We start from the raw sequence: 17,246 nt of genomic DNA, 5'->3' as shown, positions 1-17,246 counted from the left end.
TATCCAATGACTAGGCTCTACCCCTTATCCCTTCACGGAAGTTAATCGTTTCCTAGCAACGCCTGGCCGGCTGACAAACAGAGGTGAGTAGCTTTTTTTAGTTTGCAAATTCAATTTCGTATTTCGAGCTACAGGATTATTTGTTGTTGCTGAAGAGGTGATAAAGCAGGCGTAAGGTTTAGTAACTTATGCATTCGAGAACATTTAAAACATTCTGGTATTTTAAAGCTGTTAGGCAATCTAGCTAACGTTAGCGTTAATAGCATATTAACGGATAGGCACGCTAACTTCAAGACAAGTGGATAGCAGCATTCCACGAGAAATAATGCGCGTAGTAGGCATAGCCATCATAGGTATCTGTCTTATTTCATTTTTAAGCAAAGGTACAGTATGAGGGCCTAATGAATGATTGTCTTCAACTTCATAACGTTAGTGAATATTTAAATATTTGTGTCTACTCTGTCATGTCTTCCCAGGTGATGACAGGAGGCTTTGTCGGCCAACTTTTAAATTTGCATTATTGCTTCAATACATTATTTTCATTCTCTGACCTTTCAGTTCTGAAGAGAACTCCTTAATAACTCAAGAAGCAGGTAAGGCTTTCAATGAAAGGGTGTTAAAAGAGCAGGTGACATTATTTAGGGTACACTCTTATCCAGAGCGACTTACAGGAACAATTAGGGTTAAGTGCCTTGCTCAAGGGCACATCAACTGATTTTTCACCTAGTCGGCTGGGGGATTCAAACCAGCAACCTTTCGGTTACTGTCACCAAAGCTCTTAACCGCTAGGCTACCTGCCTACATGACTGCAATGAAATCCAATGTTGTTGTCACAAAGGCAACCTTCTTGGTTCCCACCGAGTCCAATGGAGGGTGGAGCAAGTGAGGGAGGAGGAGAAGAGGAGAGGAGGGGAACCCCGCCACAGGAGGAGGGGAGGTACGATAAACAGCCAGGTGGTGCTGACGAGGCAGCAGAGGACTCTGGGGTTACTGTGCTACCTGTGCAGGAGGTTTGTGAAAGATACTACTCTACAGTACAGGATACGTTTTTTCACACGTTTCTCAAGTTAGGATTTGTGACTCTCGTGATATTGTATCATCTGCGTTTTATTTGTAATCATTCAAAATCATGAAATTATTCCCAAAAGACGATATAGACATGATTTAGGCAATGGTCCAATGCACATAATTAAATATAACACTTTATTATTTGTATTGTAACTTTATGGGTCAAAAAGTGACTTCCTGAGTGTCCTCCTGTCTGTCCTCCATGCAGGGTGGATCAGCAGAGCAGTCAGACAGAGAGCAGGCTGAGGCGGGGGCTGGTTACCCAGTGTCACAGTCAGGAAACAGTGGTACAGGCGCAGCCAACCCCGCCAGCAACTCAGGTCAGCTGGGTTTCAATAAGAGGGAGGGATAGAACAATGGTGGACATTTTTAACTGATTTCTATCCCCTTTGTAATTGACTCGGGCACTGTGACTTGTCAAGCACGGTATCTGTTGAGGAGTGATCATGAAACATTGTTTTTTTGGGGTGCCAGATAACGGAACGATGCCCTTGCCGCCTCACCCCTCATTGCACCTCTCAGTCCGCCTCTCTGACAGCGATGGGGACGGGTTACGCAGGGCGGCGGAAGAGAGCGATGAGGAAGATGAGCTAATCGTGCTGGACCCTGAACACGTAAAGCAGTTTTCCCGCTTAACATCACTGCTAACATGGTTTTAAATAACTTAAGGTTTAAACTCCGTTATGGTTATCAGATGAACGTCTTACTGTGGTTTCTCCTATCTGCCTGCAGCCGCTGATGAGAAGGTTCCAGACTGCACTGAAGAACCACCTCCATAAGCAACTGGAGAGACTCAACATGGATTTGCGCGAGAAGGTACAGTAGCTCTCTTCTTCTGAAGCAAAGTCTCTTCATCCTTTACAATGGTACACAATCAAATCAACATGGACATCCACTTTACAGTATACATGCAGTACGATTCATACCATTCGTAGGTCCCCTTTTTGAAGTCACTCCTTTTTCCCAGGAGAGGGCGCCCTTGACTTGTTTTGGCTCAATCTCGAAACGTGACCCTGTGCTTTCGTTTCAAAAAACAGAATAAGCTAATCGGCAACTAGAAATGATCTATAAGCGACAACAATTGATTCACAAGGATTAATCACTATTGTTATAACATTAAAAAAAACATCCACTGGCCTTGCAGTGCATTTCTAATGCATTTGCCCTATGCAATTCTGACCCCAACCTATGATCTCTTTCCCTCCCCTCCTCCACCCATCTCCCTAGATGGCCATAGAGAGGTCTGAGAGCGACCACCGAGAGGAGCTGGGCGTGGAGCTGTACGGCATACAGCAGGAGCTGGCCAGACTCCAGGCCTGTCTGGAGGGCCGTCACGAGACCAACGCGCAGGCGGCCGCCCAGCGCAGACAGGCCCAGGATCAGCTGGAGGGGGTCCGAAGCCAGTACCGCACCACAGCCAGCCAGGCCGGCAAGCAGAGGTCACACGGTGAGACCCATGAAGATACACAGTTAGTATGTCTTTTTTAATTCTGTGCTGAGACCACTCACTGACTTTATGGGGACAGACACTATACAAGGATTGTATTAATACTTAACAACTGTTCAGGAAACATAGACACATTGACTCATCAACTGTCATAAAGCACAAGTTTCTGTGAACGTAGGGTGTTGTCACTTTGTTACAGATGTAGGATCTTCATTTGATCACTCTTTTGTTGTCTGCGCCACAGGAAATGCAGATAAGCTTTGGGATTTACATCAATTCACTGAAAACCCACACTAACACCAACACAATTGCACTTTTCAGGTAACCTACTTTTGGCCAGCTAATAGCTTAACCACCGATCAAGCAACATTATGCGCTTATTTTGCTGTGACAATATAGGTCAAATTAAGATCCTATATCTGTACTATGGCTCGGGCCAGGAGTTTTTCTTGACCTAATCAAGGGAAAAAATCAGGATCCTAGCCTAGTTATAATAGTCCATAACGATATAAAGGTTTTCCTGGTCAGGTGACATAGTCAGGAAAAACTCCTGTCCCTAACTACGTCTATCACCTCCTTCCTCAGTGTCCCAGCTGCAGAGTGAGGTAGAGAACCTGGCACTGCGTCTGTTCTACATGCAGGAGGTCAACGCCGACCTGCGCTCTGACATCACGGCCATGAAGAACGCCTCGCGCAAGGCCTACTCCGAGAAGACCCAGGCAGAGGAGCAGAAACACAAACAGGTCAGGACACACGCCTTCCTTCTTTTACAACTGATTCAAGATCAGCTGATTGGCATGATAGTTCTAATGTTAACCGTGCTGAGCCAAACCTCAAAACTGGTCCTGGACCAGTTGCTAAGGGTCTAGAAATAGAATTTCAAATAATTCTTATTGCTGTGGCTAAATCTTCTCAGGCAGTGTATTATAGGTGATTCCCTATATGACCCTCTCTCTCTCTCTTTCTCTACCTCCCTCCCCCTCTACCCCCTCTCTCTCTCTACCCCCCTCCCCTCTCTCTCGCTCAGGACTTGTATGTGGAGCGGTTGACCAAACACATGGAGCGGCTGACGGAGCAGATAGCTCTGTATGAAGTCCAGACCATCGCCCAGTCTGAGGAGACCCAGGCAGCCAAGGAGGCCCTCTCTGAGGTACACTACTGTCCACTCCAGGTTGGGTACAGGCTTTTGATCCAGCCAATCAGTATGACACCTGATTCAAGTATTTAAATAAAAGAAATGTGTTACTGCTTAGGCTGAGACAAAAGCTGTACACACAGAAGGAATGGGGAATGGTGGTGAACGGTGTGCCTTTTGCCTGTGTGTCTCTCGATACAGGCCCAGATGGAGATGGACTCTTTGGGGATGGAGAGGAGGCAGCTGCTGCAGCAGTGGAACAGCAGCCTGGTGGGGATGAGGAGACGAGACGACGCCTACACCGCCATGCTGGAGGCTCTACGGTGAGGACACGTAAACGCCTAGCACTGTGTAGAGTCTACACACATCACAGGAGGCTGCTGAGGGGAGGACGGCTCATAGTAATGGCCATTACTATGAGCCCGTCCTCCCCAATTAAGATACCACCAGCCGCCTGTGACACACACACACACACCTCAACACACAGTGTAGAACAGCAGCCTGGCGGGTATGACGAGACGAGGCCTACACCACGGTGGAAGAGAATACACACTGGATAGACTTAAAATGGCAACCCTATTCCCTATCTGATGCACTACTTTTGGCAAGATGTACATTGGCCACTGTCCAATGTCTATTTACAATACAATTTGTATTTGCTGTACATCAGTCCTGCTGGTCTGCTCTGGTCAAACGTTCTCCTTGAGACTGGACATGCTGTACACCTGTGTGATGCCACCGTGTACACGTCTGTCAATCTCCCTCCCTCTCCCTGCCTCCATGCAGCACGGCCACCCACCAGGTCCGCTCTTTAGACACCGAGATCGAGGGCTTCAAGAAGTCCATCACGCGGGAGGGGGAGCGCAATGAGCTGCTGACAGTACTACTGAACCGGACCCAGCTGGACAGCGCCACCTCCAGGAAGCTGATCTCCCACAGCCACAGCCAGCAGGAGATGCTGCAGGTCCAGTACAGCATCTACGCGAGGACCCTGCAGGAGACCGAGCAGACACTGCAGCGCGTCAACACAGTGAGTGGATGAATTGGTTTTATTTGACACATTTGAAATGCGTATAGGTTGCTTTAACCAAGTGGAATCAACAATGCACACATCGAAATGAATCATCAAGGATAAAAACTCAAGGAAGTCAAAAGACTTGCGTTTATTGTGGTTTGTTTCTTCGATTTCTTTCTCAAAAGTCAGCAGTTGATTTGTTCTTGGTGTGTCTTCTGTTCTTTCCCTATGCAGGCTCCTCTGAATGCAATATCCGCTCAATATGAAGTGACTGAGGGTTGTATTGTTGTTGTCGTGACTCATGTAAGTGGATGATAGTACGAGGAAACACTTCTAACCTCTGTCCCCCTCCCTCCCATCTCCCTACCTCTCTTCTCCCCCCTCCCCCTCTCCAGGAGTGTGGGGTGCGCCAGATGGAGGTGTCCTCCCTGAGGAAGCAGACGGAGAAGGAGTGGGTGCGGCGCATCGAGCTGGAGGACCGCATCATGTCCAAGATGCAGGAGCATCTCACCCACGACAAGGCCACCAAGTACTCCCGACGCCTCACCGACAAGATGGCCGCCCACAAGAGGGAGAAGGTGAGAGGGTTGGTCGCCGTATTTTTGGGGATCCTGAGTGGCGCAGCGGTCTAAGGCACTACATCGCAGTGCTAGAGGCGTCACTACAGACCCGGGTTCGATCCCGGGCTGTATCACAACCGGCCGTGATCGGGAGTCCCATAGGTCGGTGCACAATTGGCCCAGCGTCGTCCATGTTAGGGGAGGGTTTTGCCAGGGTAGGCCGTCATTGTAAATAAGAATTTGTTCTTACCTGACTTGCCTAGTTAATTTAAAAAAAATGTGGGGCTCACATAAGTTTATTTCGGGAGTTTTCAAGTAATTCATAATATTACAACAACTATTTAGCAGTGTATTGTCAATCATATTGTGGAGATGTGTTAGGAATGGGATACTTTGTAGAATTACCGTACAGAAGGAGTTTCATCTGGTTGTTATTTAATATGAACATTGGTATAACTTGAGCTAGTCAATTGAAAACCACAACAACCGCAATGCTACATATGAAACGTTGTTAGTGCAATGTATCTCTGTGTTCAAACCAATCTCTGTGTGTGCGTCTCTCTCTCCTCACCCTACCAGGAGACCCAGCTGTCCCGGCTAGAGAACGAAATGGCAGCGGTGACGCTGGAGAGCAGTGACGTCACCCTGCGTCTGGAGGGTCTGGCCCGCACCCTCGCCTCGCTGGAGACGGAGATGAGCCGCCGCAACGAACTGCTCGGCGCCAGCGAGGCCAGGATCACCAAGCGCGTCACCGTCATCGAGCGCAAGCAGGCCACCATCAACGTTTACAACAAGAAGATTGAGCAGCTCATCGCCAGCACTGGGGTGAGAGTTAACTTACAACCAAGCACTGACCAGTAACCAACTGAACATTTTGGGTTTATTTCCCTAAGAATAAAGGACTATAGGTACTGAATCTAAAATAGGTGGCACCTACAGATCTAGAATGGTATTCTATTTCTATGTTAGCACCATCCTCTACAATAAGACTGGAGCTAGAATGGATTTGAAACGTTTCAGCTTTGGAAAAAATGCACATTTTCCTGACTTTCTATGTTGTCTTGATCGCATCCCTACGTACGTCAACAGCACGAGGACCTGGGCCCGTTGGAGATCCAGGCCAGTACTCTGACCAAGCAGCTGGAGGGGGTGGGAGGAGAGATCAAGGAGCAGCAGCAGCTCTGGCTGCGGCAGCAGGGGGAACTAGTGAGACTGACCCAGGAGAAACAGGCCCGGAGCGCCGCCCTGCTCACACTGCAGACCCAATTCACCATCCTACAGCAGAGGAAAGTCCGCACCGAGAGTACGGTAACACACACGGGCGCGCACACACACTGACCATGGAGAAATGGGCCCGGAGCACCGCCCTGCTACACTAGTGTCATACACCTACCGGTACCCAGCCACATGGGCTTACAAGACACTACAGAATAAAATAACATTTTACAAATTATGAGCATAGAATAATCATGGCCAGTACAGCTACCATCTAGCCCCACTACACAAATAGTACATGTACCCTTCTCCTCCAGGCATTGTGAACGAACTGAGCAATTTCAAACACGCCCTGTCTGAAACAAAATTCAAGACACTTCACCATTTTTGGGGTCTTTGTGACCCTACCCTAACAAACACACGCTAGCCCATGGACTCCCCACCTCTCCGCTGCCTCCCGTCCAGGTGAGATACAACAGGAGCAGCGTGAGCAGGCCGAGCTGGAGAGACACATGAAGGAGCTGATGGCGGACATGTTGAAGCTCAACTCCCTGCTGAGTGAGAACAGGCATCTCCACCAGGCCCTGGAGCAGGGCAACGTCGTCATGGAGACTGACTTCCTGCACAGACTCAAGGTCAGACTGGTGACCGGGTGCGGGGGGTGTTCATGGTGGGGGCTGTTTCTGGTGTTCATCAGTCCCTCAGTCAAATACACACGCATACAAAGTTTCAGTCCTCAACCACTGCATTCTATATTGCCCTACAAAAGCAAAACGCAGTAACTAAGTAATTTTTTTTTACTACAAAATCTGACTTCAAAGTCTTTTTCTGTCTAGACAGAAAGCACTTTCTGATACTCCATGATAGATTTTGATCAACAGTCTTATTCCTGTGTCAGGAAACTAAATACCACATTAATCAGATATACCTGGCCATTACAACAGATCAAAGGCTCTTTACCAAATCAAAGGGCAGTACGCGTGACATACTGTATATAGACTTAAATATGACGTATAGAAATGCCGCCACACCATTGTACTTCATGTAAAACAGTGTGTTCCTGTAATGTTGTGTGTTCAGGAGGCAGAGAGAGACTCCATTGAGATGCAGATGAAGCTAGAGAGGATCCAGGAGGAGAAGGACAGGCTGTTCAACAGTCTGGTGGAGTCCGAGTGAGTCAAACAGTAGCAAGTAGTCTGGTCTAGAAACATGAGCCTCTGTCTGTCTGTATCTTGTCCTCGTGCGAGTGTACGTGTGTGTGTATTTCACATGTTTGTGTTATGTGTGTGTGTGTTTTTGTTTAGTTCACCCGTGCTTCTGCATCTGCGTTGTTTGGGGTTTTAGGCTGGGTTTCTGTACAGCACTTTGTGACAACGGCTGGTGTGAAAAAGCATTTAGAAATCCATTTGATTGATGTTTATCTGTGTGCGTGCATTTCAGGCGTCAGATCATGCTGTGGGAGAAGAAGACCCAGCTGGTGAAAGAGACCAGGTCGGCTGTGGACTCTGAGGTGGGCCAGGGAGACATCCGCACCATGAGGGCTGAGATCCACCGGATGGAGGTAACATCACACACACACACTGGAGAAACCAAGTGCAACTCTCACATCACACAATCTTTCCCTCCTATTGTAGATCGATACACTCTTTTTCCATATAGAAAACGACAACATTTTGTTGCTGCCTTGTACGAAATGTACTATACAAATCATGTTTGATTTGATTCCTTAGCGCACTAAATGTGTAATCGTTAGGACACCTCACATACTCATGCACCTGTTTCACCCCCTCCAATGCTTTCACTGGGTAATGAATCAATGCTGTGTGCTGGGAGTAACAATCAAGTGTCAATGTGGATGTGTCCCTACAGGTGCGATACGGTCAGCTGATGAAGCAGCAGGAGCGCCTACTGAGGGAGATGGAGGGAGTGGTGGCTCGCAGGGAGACTATCGTGATGCGCAGTGAGACCCAGGCACGCACCGACCGCAAGCAGCCCACTCACACCGACTTCCACGGCATCCTGCAGGGCCTGCGTCGGAAGATACTGGACACACAGAAGGTGGGGGTGTGGGTGTGTGGAAGTGGGTGTGTCGGTCGTTGGGTCAGTTGGTGTGTTGGTGGGTGTGCGTTCCTGTGTGTATGTACAGTACGTACAGTACCAGTCAAAAGTTTGGACACCTACTCATTCATGATTTTTCTTTATTTTTACTATTTTCTACATTGTAGAATAATAGTGAAGACATCAAAACTATGAAATAACACATATGGAATCATGTAGTAACCAATAAAGTGTTAAACAAATTTAAATATATTTTATTTTTGAGATTCTTCAAAGTAGCCACCCTTTGCCTTGATGACAGCTTTGCACACGCTTGACATTCTCTCAACCAGCTTCATGAGGTAGTCACCTGGAATGCATTTCAATTAACAGGTGTGCCTTGTTAAAAGTTCATTTGTGGAATTTCTTTCCTTAATGCGTTTGAGCCAATCAAGGTAGGGGTGGAATACAGAATAAAGTCCTATTTGGTAAAAGACCAAGTCCATATTATGGCAAGAACAGCTCAAATAAGCAAAGAGAAACGACAGTCCATCATTACTTTAAGACATGAAGGTCAGTCAATCCAGAAAAGTTTATTCAAGTGCAGTCGCAAAAACCACGAAAAGCATTAAACATGTATGGCAATTTAGCTAGCTTGCTTGCACTTGCTAGCTAACGTTAATTTGTCCTATTTAGCTAGCTTGCTGTTGCTAGCTAATTTGTCCTGGAATATAAACATTGAGTTGTTATTTTACCTGAAATGCACAAGGACCTCTACTCCGACAATTAATCCACACATAAAACGGCCAACCGAATCGTTTCTAGTCATCTCTCCTCCTTCCAGGCTTTTGCATCTTTGAACTTATATGGTGATCGCATCTAAACTTTCATTGTATTACCACGAAAACCGCCAACAAATTTCGTCTTTCAATCACCCACGTGGGTATAACCAATGAGGAGATGGCACGTGGGTATCTGCTTCCATAAACCAATGAGGAGATGACTTTAAGCGCAATCTGCGTCAGAAATAGGAACGACTTCTATTTTAGCCCTTGGCGTCGCAGACACTCGCGAGCAGTGCAGGTGCAATAATTGAATAACATGGATTTCTAAATTTATTTTGCAACGCTCGCGCACGCGACGTGTCCGGTCTGGTCAGCATGTTAGAGTTACCAGCCTCAGAAATTGCAGCCCAAATAAATGCTTCACATAGTTCAAGTAACAGACACATCTCAACATCAACTGTTCAGAGGAGACTGTGTGAATCAGCCCTTCATGACAAAGAAACCACTACTAAAGGACACCAATAATAAGAAGAGACTTGCTTGGGCCAAGAAACACAAGCAATGGACATTAGACCGGTGGAAATCTGGTCTGATCAGTTCAAATTTGAGATTTAGGGTTCCAACCGCTGTGTCTTTGTGAGACGCAGAGTAGGTGAACGGGTGATCTCTGCATGTGTGGTTCCCACCGTGAAGCATGGAGGAGGAGGTGTGATGGTGTGGGTGTGCTTTGCTGGTGACACTGTCTGTGATTTACAATATACGTATACTGTAGTAAACATGGGAAAGTGCCTAATTCCTTACATAAGGGAGAGCAGGCCATGTCTGTACTATAGAATGCGGTGCATGTGGGAGACCGGGTTTCAAATCCCCGTTGGGGAGGAAGGAGTAGGCTGTTCTTGTAAATAAGAATTTGTTCTTAACTGATTCCATATGTGTTATTTCATAGTTGTGATGTCTTCACTATTATTCTACAATGTGGAAAATAGTAAAATAAAGAAAAACCCTTGAATGAGTAGGTGTGTCCAAACTTTTGACTGGTACTGTATATGCTTAATGTGTGTGTGTGTGTGTGTGTGTGTGTGTGTGTGTGTGTGTGTGTGTGTGTGTGTGTGTGTGTGTGTGTGTGTGTGTCCCCACCCTAACAGCAAGCTGAGGAGTGTGACAGGGTCCTCAGGGAGCTGCAGCAGGGCCAGGCCAGTCTGAGCAGCAGTCTGAGGGACAAACAGCTGCAGCTGGGAGAGCTCCACAGTGCCAGAACTGTCCTCACCTCAGACATTCAAAGTCTGCAGGACACCAAGGAGAGGGTACCCGATGTAGACACATTCACCCATTCACTCTCAACATTATTCCTGCCCAATGTATTGTTATCCATAGTTGAGAAGTGGTTTGCACTGTGCATAGCTATTTGAATATCTCTTTTCATCGCATGTCTTTTTTAATCCCTTATCCATCCTTCTTTTCCTTTCTCGGTCTGGTTCTCTCGCTCGTTCTCTTTCTGTCTCACACCTAATCTCTCTCTCTATCCTTCCTTTCTCCCTTCCTCTCTCTCTCTCTCTCTCTCTCTCTCTCTCTCCCTGTAGAACCTGGCCCGTCTGGTCTCCCTCCAGGGCCGGGCCAAGCAGCTCCAAGCGGTGCGTGAGGGCCGCTACAGCGCCCTGTCCACCAGCGAAGCCTTGGAGCCTGCGTTGCAGCGGCAGGAGGAGCGTCTGCACGCTGTGACCACCATCCTGCACTGCGTCCAGCAGGAGTTTCCCCAGCACCAGGGGGCGCTACGACGCCTCTCCCTAGCCCTGGCCGCGCGCCTGCAGACGCCGATTGGTCAGGAGACCCACAGACTATTACATGACTGAAAACCCCCATCATAGGATTACCCACAGAGTAGATTGGAGATAGAGATCCATCATAGTTGAAGGGTATTACTGCTCTATGGTGTTCTATGTTACTCTGGCTGTTAGGATTAGGGAGCTGGACTTGGGGTGGAAGCTCTCCCCCTGGCCATGTTTGGGCAATTTTGGTTTTCAGAATATTTCTGTTTATTTTGTTTCAGTTTATTTTCAGTTGATAGAATGAAGAGTTGATTTAATATACAGTATACACGGATATCCTACCAGCGTGTGGAAATATTATTGTCCATGGATAAACTGAAGATACACATATATAAACAATAAAAGCAACATTTGCAATTCTTTCTTTAGTTAATATCCACAAACTAGCTAAATCTTAAGTATGGAATCACTAAAGCCAGCCTGTGAATGATCATATGTCATAATAACAGAGAAACATCATACAATGCCATTAAGCATCACTTAACATAAATCAAAGGTTCTGTCCATCAATGTCAAATATCAGATAATATTGGATAATAATCAGTCAGTTGGCTGGTTCCCCCACCCAATAAGCAGTCGCTGACATCATAGTCAGGAAGTTGTCCCAGATGGTTGTCACGGATCGCTAGAAGTGGTGGGTGTGGAGTCAGGCGCAGAGAGCAGTGCTTTCAATGAATACATTTTATTCAGCTGGGTCCAGCCAACAACCAGGCAAAATGACCAATAAACCGATAAGTCCCTCAACCAGGGAAAATAACGGACAGCAAACACGTAAGAGCAAAACAATAATACACCACTGACATAAAGGATAAGCCCGCACAACAGAAGGCGGGACCTGGGAGTTTAAATAGCCCCTAATTAACCACAAATAAGATACAGGTGAAAACAATCAAGACAAAACCAACAGAAAAGAAAAAGGAATCGGTGGCAGCTAGTAGAACGGTGACGACGACCGCCGAGCGCCGCCCGAACAGGAAGAGGAGCCACCTTCGGTGGAAGTCGTGACAATGGTCCCCTCCAGGGTTTTCTTTGTGAATCAACACCAGGCCCCTTTGGAGTTGATTCTCTATTCACCTCTGGATGTCTAATCCATTTATATAACCAGATTATCACCCCTAATCTCATGCGTTCCTGAAGTGCCTTTTGTCACGGTTTGGGGCTCCTTCAAGGGAAGGGAATTCCCGAACTGTCAGTGATGATCTGGAACCAGGCCAGTCACCAATTACATTCCCCCTCTTTTCAACAGCTTTTGTTATTATATGTTTCACTGACGAATCAAAAAGTAGTTTGTGTACTTACTGTCATAGAAACCTTTGTTATAGGAATCTTTATTGTCAGTGATGGCTGTTATTTAGAGGCTTGGCCTCAATCTCTCAGATAGCTTTGCCAGTGGCTTTGTTTGCCTGTTACATGCCCGGTTAGGTACTATTATAATACACACAGTGAATTTAATTGAAAGGGTGAGGCCTGGCCAGGTTACACATCAGTGAGGCCATAGTCCTTCAGTTGGTACAGATCAATATCAGCTGGTGGATCATCCACTAACCTGTTATGTTCCGTCCTAGTATGCGTCTCAATAGTCTATAAAGGCTTCCTTTCCTCGCATCCTCTCGCTCATCTGCTCTGATCTAAGGATACATGATAGGTGAAAGCATATAGTGGATGCCTACTAGGAATTTGCTTTCAAATCAGTGAATTACAGTTTTACAGCACAAGCACAGGAAATGTATTATTTTGATTGAATTCCTTTCAGTAACACTTTACTTAAAGCACCCAGGTATAATTCTTTATAACTTTTTATAATTATGTATAACCCTTTATAATGTAATTTAACAAGGATTATAATGTGTTTGTGTATGACCTGTATTCGAAGGCCTATAGCTGCACGTGCAATGTGGTCTTACAGGTATTGTCAACATAAGTACTTGGAGAGGTGTACATTAAGGCAGCCCAATTCTGATCTTTTTTTCCTCTAGTTGGTCTTTTGAACAATCCCATCAGATCTTTTCACATCAGATCTTTTTCAGAGCTGATCTGATTGGTCAAAAGACCAATTAGGGGGAAAAAATATATACATTTGGCTGCCTGTGTAAATGCAGCCTTCGGACACATACCGAATTGTACATATTTTTTAAATATGTAGTTGGTATGTTCTGCACTTCCACTGTCACACCAAATGACTGTATACCAGTCTAGTCAGTCTCATATATGGGCATCTGTCGGTGTTGATTGAGAAATCAGTCACAGGGAGGTGGATTCATATTGTTTCTCATAACTTAAACTTGAGAGAACTGCTTGTTGTTGATGGTTTCATTGGTTGTTACAAAAACATCCTCGTTCCATTGGTCTTTGTACTACTACACCCATGTATAGCACACAAAGTGTCTAGGTTACTTTACCTAAAAACCTTTCATAATTCAAAGCAGCTCCAAGTAAATACCCTACATAGGCCGTAAGGAAGTAACTCAATGGAATGAATGTGGTTTTGGAGGGGCAACCACTGATGTGTCATCTCAGTGACCGTTTATTTTCCAGTTAAGTTCTGACATCATTGCAAATGTCATATTTAAATAGCAACCAGGATTCCACATTATTCAAATATATTTGGCATGTGGCATCACATGAGCTAAAAATGGATACACTCTACAGTACCAGTCAAAGTTTGGACACACCTATTCATTCAAGGGTTTTTCTTTATTTTTACTATTTTCTACGTTGTAGAATAATAGTGAAGACATCAAAACTATGAAATAACAAATATGGAATCATGTAGTAACCAAAAAAGTGTTAAACAAATAAAAATATATTTGAGATTAGTCAAAGTAGCCACCCTTTGCCTTGAAGACAGCTTTGCACACGCTTGGCATTCTCTCAACCAGCTTCACCTGGAATGCTTTTCCAACAGTCTTGAAGGAGTTCCCACATATGCTGAGCAAGGCTGCAGGGCCAGATGGATTACCAGGATGTGTACTCTGAACATGCGCTGACCAACTGGCAAGTGTCTTCACTGACATTTTCAACCTCTCCCTGTCTGAGTCTGTAATACCAACATGTTTCAAGCAGACCACCATAGTCCCTGTGCCCAAGAACACTAAGGTAACCTGCCTAAATGACTACCGAACCGTAGCACTTACGTCTGTAGTCATGCAGTGCTTTGAAAGGCTGGTCATGGCTCACATCAACACCATTATCCCAGAAACCCTAGACCCACTCCAATTTGCATACCGCCCCAACAGATCCACAGATGATGCAATCTATATTGCACTCCACACTGCACTTTCCCACCTGGACAAAAGGAACACCTATATGAGAATGCTATTCATTGACTATAGCTCAGAGTTCAACACCATAGTGCCCTCAAAGCTCATAACTAAGCTAAGGACCCTGGGACTAAACACCTCCCTCTGCAACTGGAACCTAGACTTCCTGACGGGCCGCCCCCAGGTGGTAAGGGTAGGTACCAACACATGCACCACGCTGATCTTCAACAAGGGGGTCCCTCAGAGGTGCCTACTCAGTCCCCTCCTGTACTCCCTGTTCACTCATGACTGTACGGCCAGGCACGACTCCAACACCATCATTCAATTTGCTGATGACACAACAGTGGTAGGCCTGATCACAGACAACGATGAGACAGCCTATAGGGAGGCGGTCAGAGACCTGGCCATGTGGTGCCAGGACAACAACCTCTCCCTCAACGTGATCAAGACAAAGGAGATGATTGTGGACTACAGGAAAAAGAGGACCAAGCACGCCCCCATTCTCATCGACGGGGCTGTAGTGGAGTAGGTTGAGAGCTTCAAGTTCCTTGGTGTCTACATCACCAACAAACTGGTCCAAGCACACCAAGATAGTACAACAAAACCTATTCCCCCTCAGGAGACGGAAAAGATTTGGCATGGGTCCTCAGATCCTCAAAAGGTTCTACAGCTGCACCATCGAGAGCATCCTGCCTGGTTGCATCACTGCCTGGTATGCCAACTGCTCGGCCTCCATCCGCAAGGCAGGACAGAGGGTAGTGAGAACAGCTCAGTACATCACTCGGGCCAAGCTTCCTGCCGTCCAGGACCTCTATACCTCTATACCACCTGAACATCTAATCAAATGGCTACCCAGACTATTTGCATTGCACCCTTTCCTGTGGCGGTCCCCATGAGAGCCAGTTTCATCATAGCGCTTGATGGTTTTTCCGACTGCACTTAAAGAAACTCTAGAAATGTCCTAGAAATGTTCCGTATTGACTGACCTTCCTATCTTAAAGTAATTATGGACTATAATTTCTCCTTGCTTCTTTGAGCTGTTCTTGCCATAATATGGACTTGGTCTTTTACCAAATAGGGCTATCTTCTGTATACCACCCCTACCTTGTCACAACACAACTGATTGGCTCAAACACATTAAGAAGGAAAGAAATTCCACAAATTAACTTAACAAGGCACAACTGTTAATTGAAATGCATTCCAGGTGACTACGTCATGAAGCTGGATGAGAGAATGCCAAGCGTGTGCAAGGCAAATGGTGGCTACTATGAAGAATCTCAAATATTAAATATATTTTAATTTGTTTAACACTTTTTTGGTTACTACATGATTCCATATGTGTTATTTAATAGTTTGGATGTCTTCACAATTTTTCTACAATGTAGAAGGAATAAAGAAAAACCCTTGAATGAGTAGGTGTGTCCAAACTTTTGACGTGTACTGTATATACAAAAGTATGTGGACACCCCTTCAAATTAGTGGATTCGGCTATTTCCGCCAAACCCGTTGCTGACAGGTGTATAAAATCGAGCACACAGCCATGCCATCTCCATAGACAAACATTGGCAGTAGAATAGCCTAAGACCTCAGTGACTTTCAACGTGGCACCATCATAGGATGCCACCTTTTCAATAAATCAATTCGTAAAATCCCTGCCCTGCTAGAGCTGCCCTGGTCAACTGTAAGTGCTGTAATTGTGAAGTGGAAACATCTAGAAGAAACAACGCCTCAGCCGCGAAGGGGTAGGCCCCACAAGCTCACATGAAGCTCCAAACAAACTGTTCTTGCAACACTCACTACCAACTTCAGAACTGCCCCAGGAAATAACTTCAGCACAAGAACTGTTTGTTTGGAGCTTCATGAAATGGGTTTCCATGGCCTAACAGCCGCACACAAGCCTAAGATCGCAATGCCAAGCATCGGCTGGAGTGGTGTAAAGCTCGCCGCCATTGGACTCCAGAGCAGTGAAAACGTGTTCCCTGGAGTGATGAATCACTCTTTACCATCTGGCAGTCCGAAGGACTAATCTGGGTTTGGCGGATGCCAGGAGAACGCTACCTGCCCAAATGCATAGTGCCAACTGTAAAGTTTGGTGGAGGAGGAATAATGGTCTGGGGCTGTTGTTCATGGTTCGGGCTAGGCCCCTTAGTTCCAGTGAAGGGAAATGTTAACACTACAGCATACAATAACAGTCTAGACGATTCTGTGCTTCCAACTTAGTGGCAAGAATTTGGGGAAGGTCCTTTCCTGTTCCAGTATGACAATAACCCTGTGCATAAAGCGAGGTCCATACAGACATGATTTGTTGAGATCGGTGTGGAAGAACTTGACTAGCCTGCACAGAGCCCTGACCTTAACTCCATCGAACACCTTTGGGATGAATTGCGAAGCTGACCACGAGCCAGGCCAAATCGCCCAACATCAGTGCCCGACCTCACTAAAGCTCTTGTGGCTGAATGGAAGCAAGTCCCTGCAGCAATGTTCCAACATCTAGTGGAAAACCTTCCCAGAAGAGTGGAGGCAGTTATAGCAGCAAAGGGGGACCAACTCCATATTAATGCCCATGATTATGGAATGAGTTGTTCAACGAGCAGGTGTCCACATACCTTTGGTCATGTATTGTAAGTCCAACCACAGCCTTTTAATATTCAGTTGCCCTAGGAATGTTACCAGGAAATAGCTTAATATGTCTTTGTTCATTTTCTCAAATAACCCGGATTATTTATTTTTTGATTGGTTGATTAGTAACTTTGTATGATTAGTCAGTTTAGTTGCCCTCCTCGCCCATGCGCTGTCATTGGCGGGAGGAGCGCTGCTCGCACGCGTAGGGTTGTTCATGGTGATTATATATAGGCTACACCCGCGACTCCCAAGAAAAGGTAAATGGCACTAATCAAT

At 45.9% G+C, this 17,246-nt stretch overlaps 1 protein-coding gene across 1 annotated transcript; it reads left to right on the top strand.

Annotated features, from left to right (window-relative positions):
* Positions 1 to 141: 141 nt before the first annotated feature.
* On the top strand, positions 142 to 11,447 carry ccdc40 (coiled-coil domain 40 molecular ruler complex subunit). Its single transcript, XM_071390733.1, has 18 exons — positions 142 to 1,010; positions 1,277 to 1,388; positions 1,543 to 1,682; positions 1,801 to 1,884; positions 2,296 to 2,515; positions 3,101 to 3,258; positions 3,543 to 3,665; positions 3,852 to 3,973; positions 4,437 to 4,680; positions 5,061 to 5,243; positions 5,805 to 6,050; positions 6,315 to 6,528; positions 6,906 to 7,075; positions 7,521 to 7,612; positions 7,881 to 8,001; positions 8,310 to 8,498; positions 10,408 to 10,566; positions 10,843 to 11,447. The coding sequence occupies exons 1-18, from the start codon at positions 822 to 824 to the stop codon at positions 11,110 to 11,112; spliced, it is 3,036 nt and encodes a 1,011-aa protein (XP_071246834.1). The 5' UTR covers positions 142 to 821; the 3' UTR covers positions 11,113 to 11,447.
* Positions 11,448 to 17,246: the final 5,799 nt, after the last annotated feature.

This window comes from Salvelinus alpinus, chromosome 2, assembly GCF_045679555.1.
Source record: "Salvelinus alpinus chromosome 2, SLU_Salpinus.1, whole genome shotgun sequence".
NCBI classification, from domain to species: Eukaryota; Metazoa; Chordata; class Actinopteri; order Salmoniformes; family Salmonidae; genus Salvelinus; species Salvelinus alpinus.
This window is presented reverse-complemented; position numbering and strand designations above follow the sequence as displayed.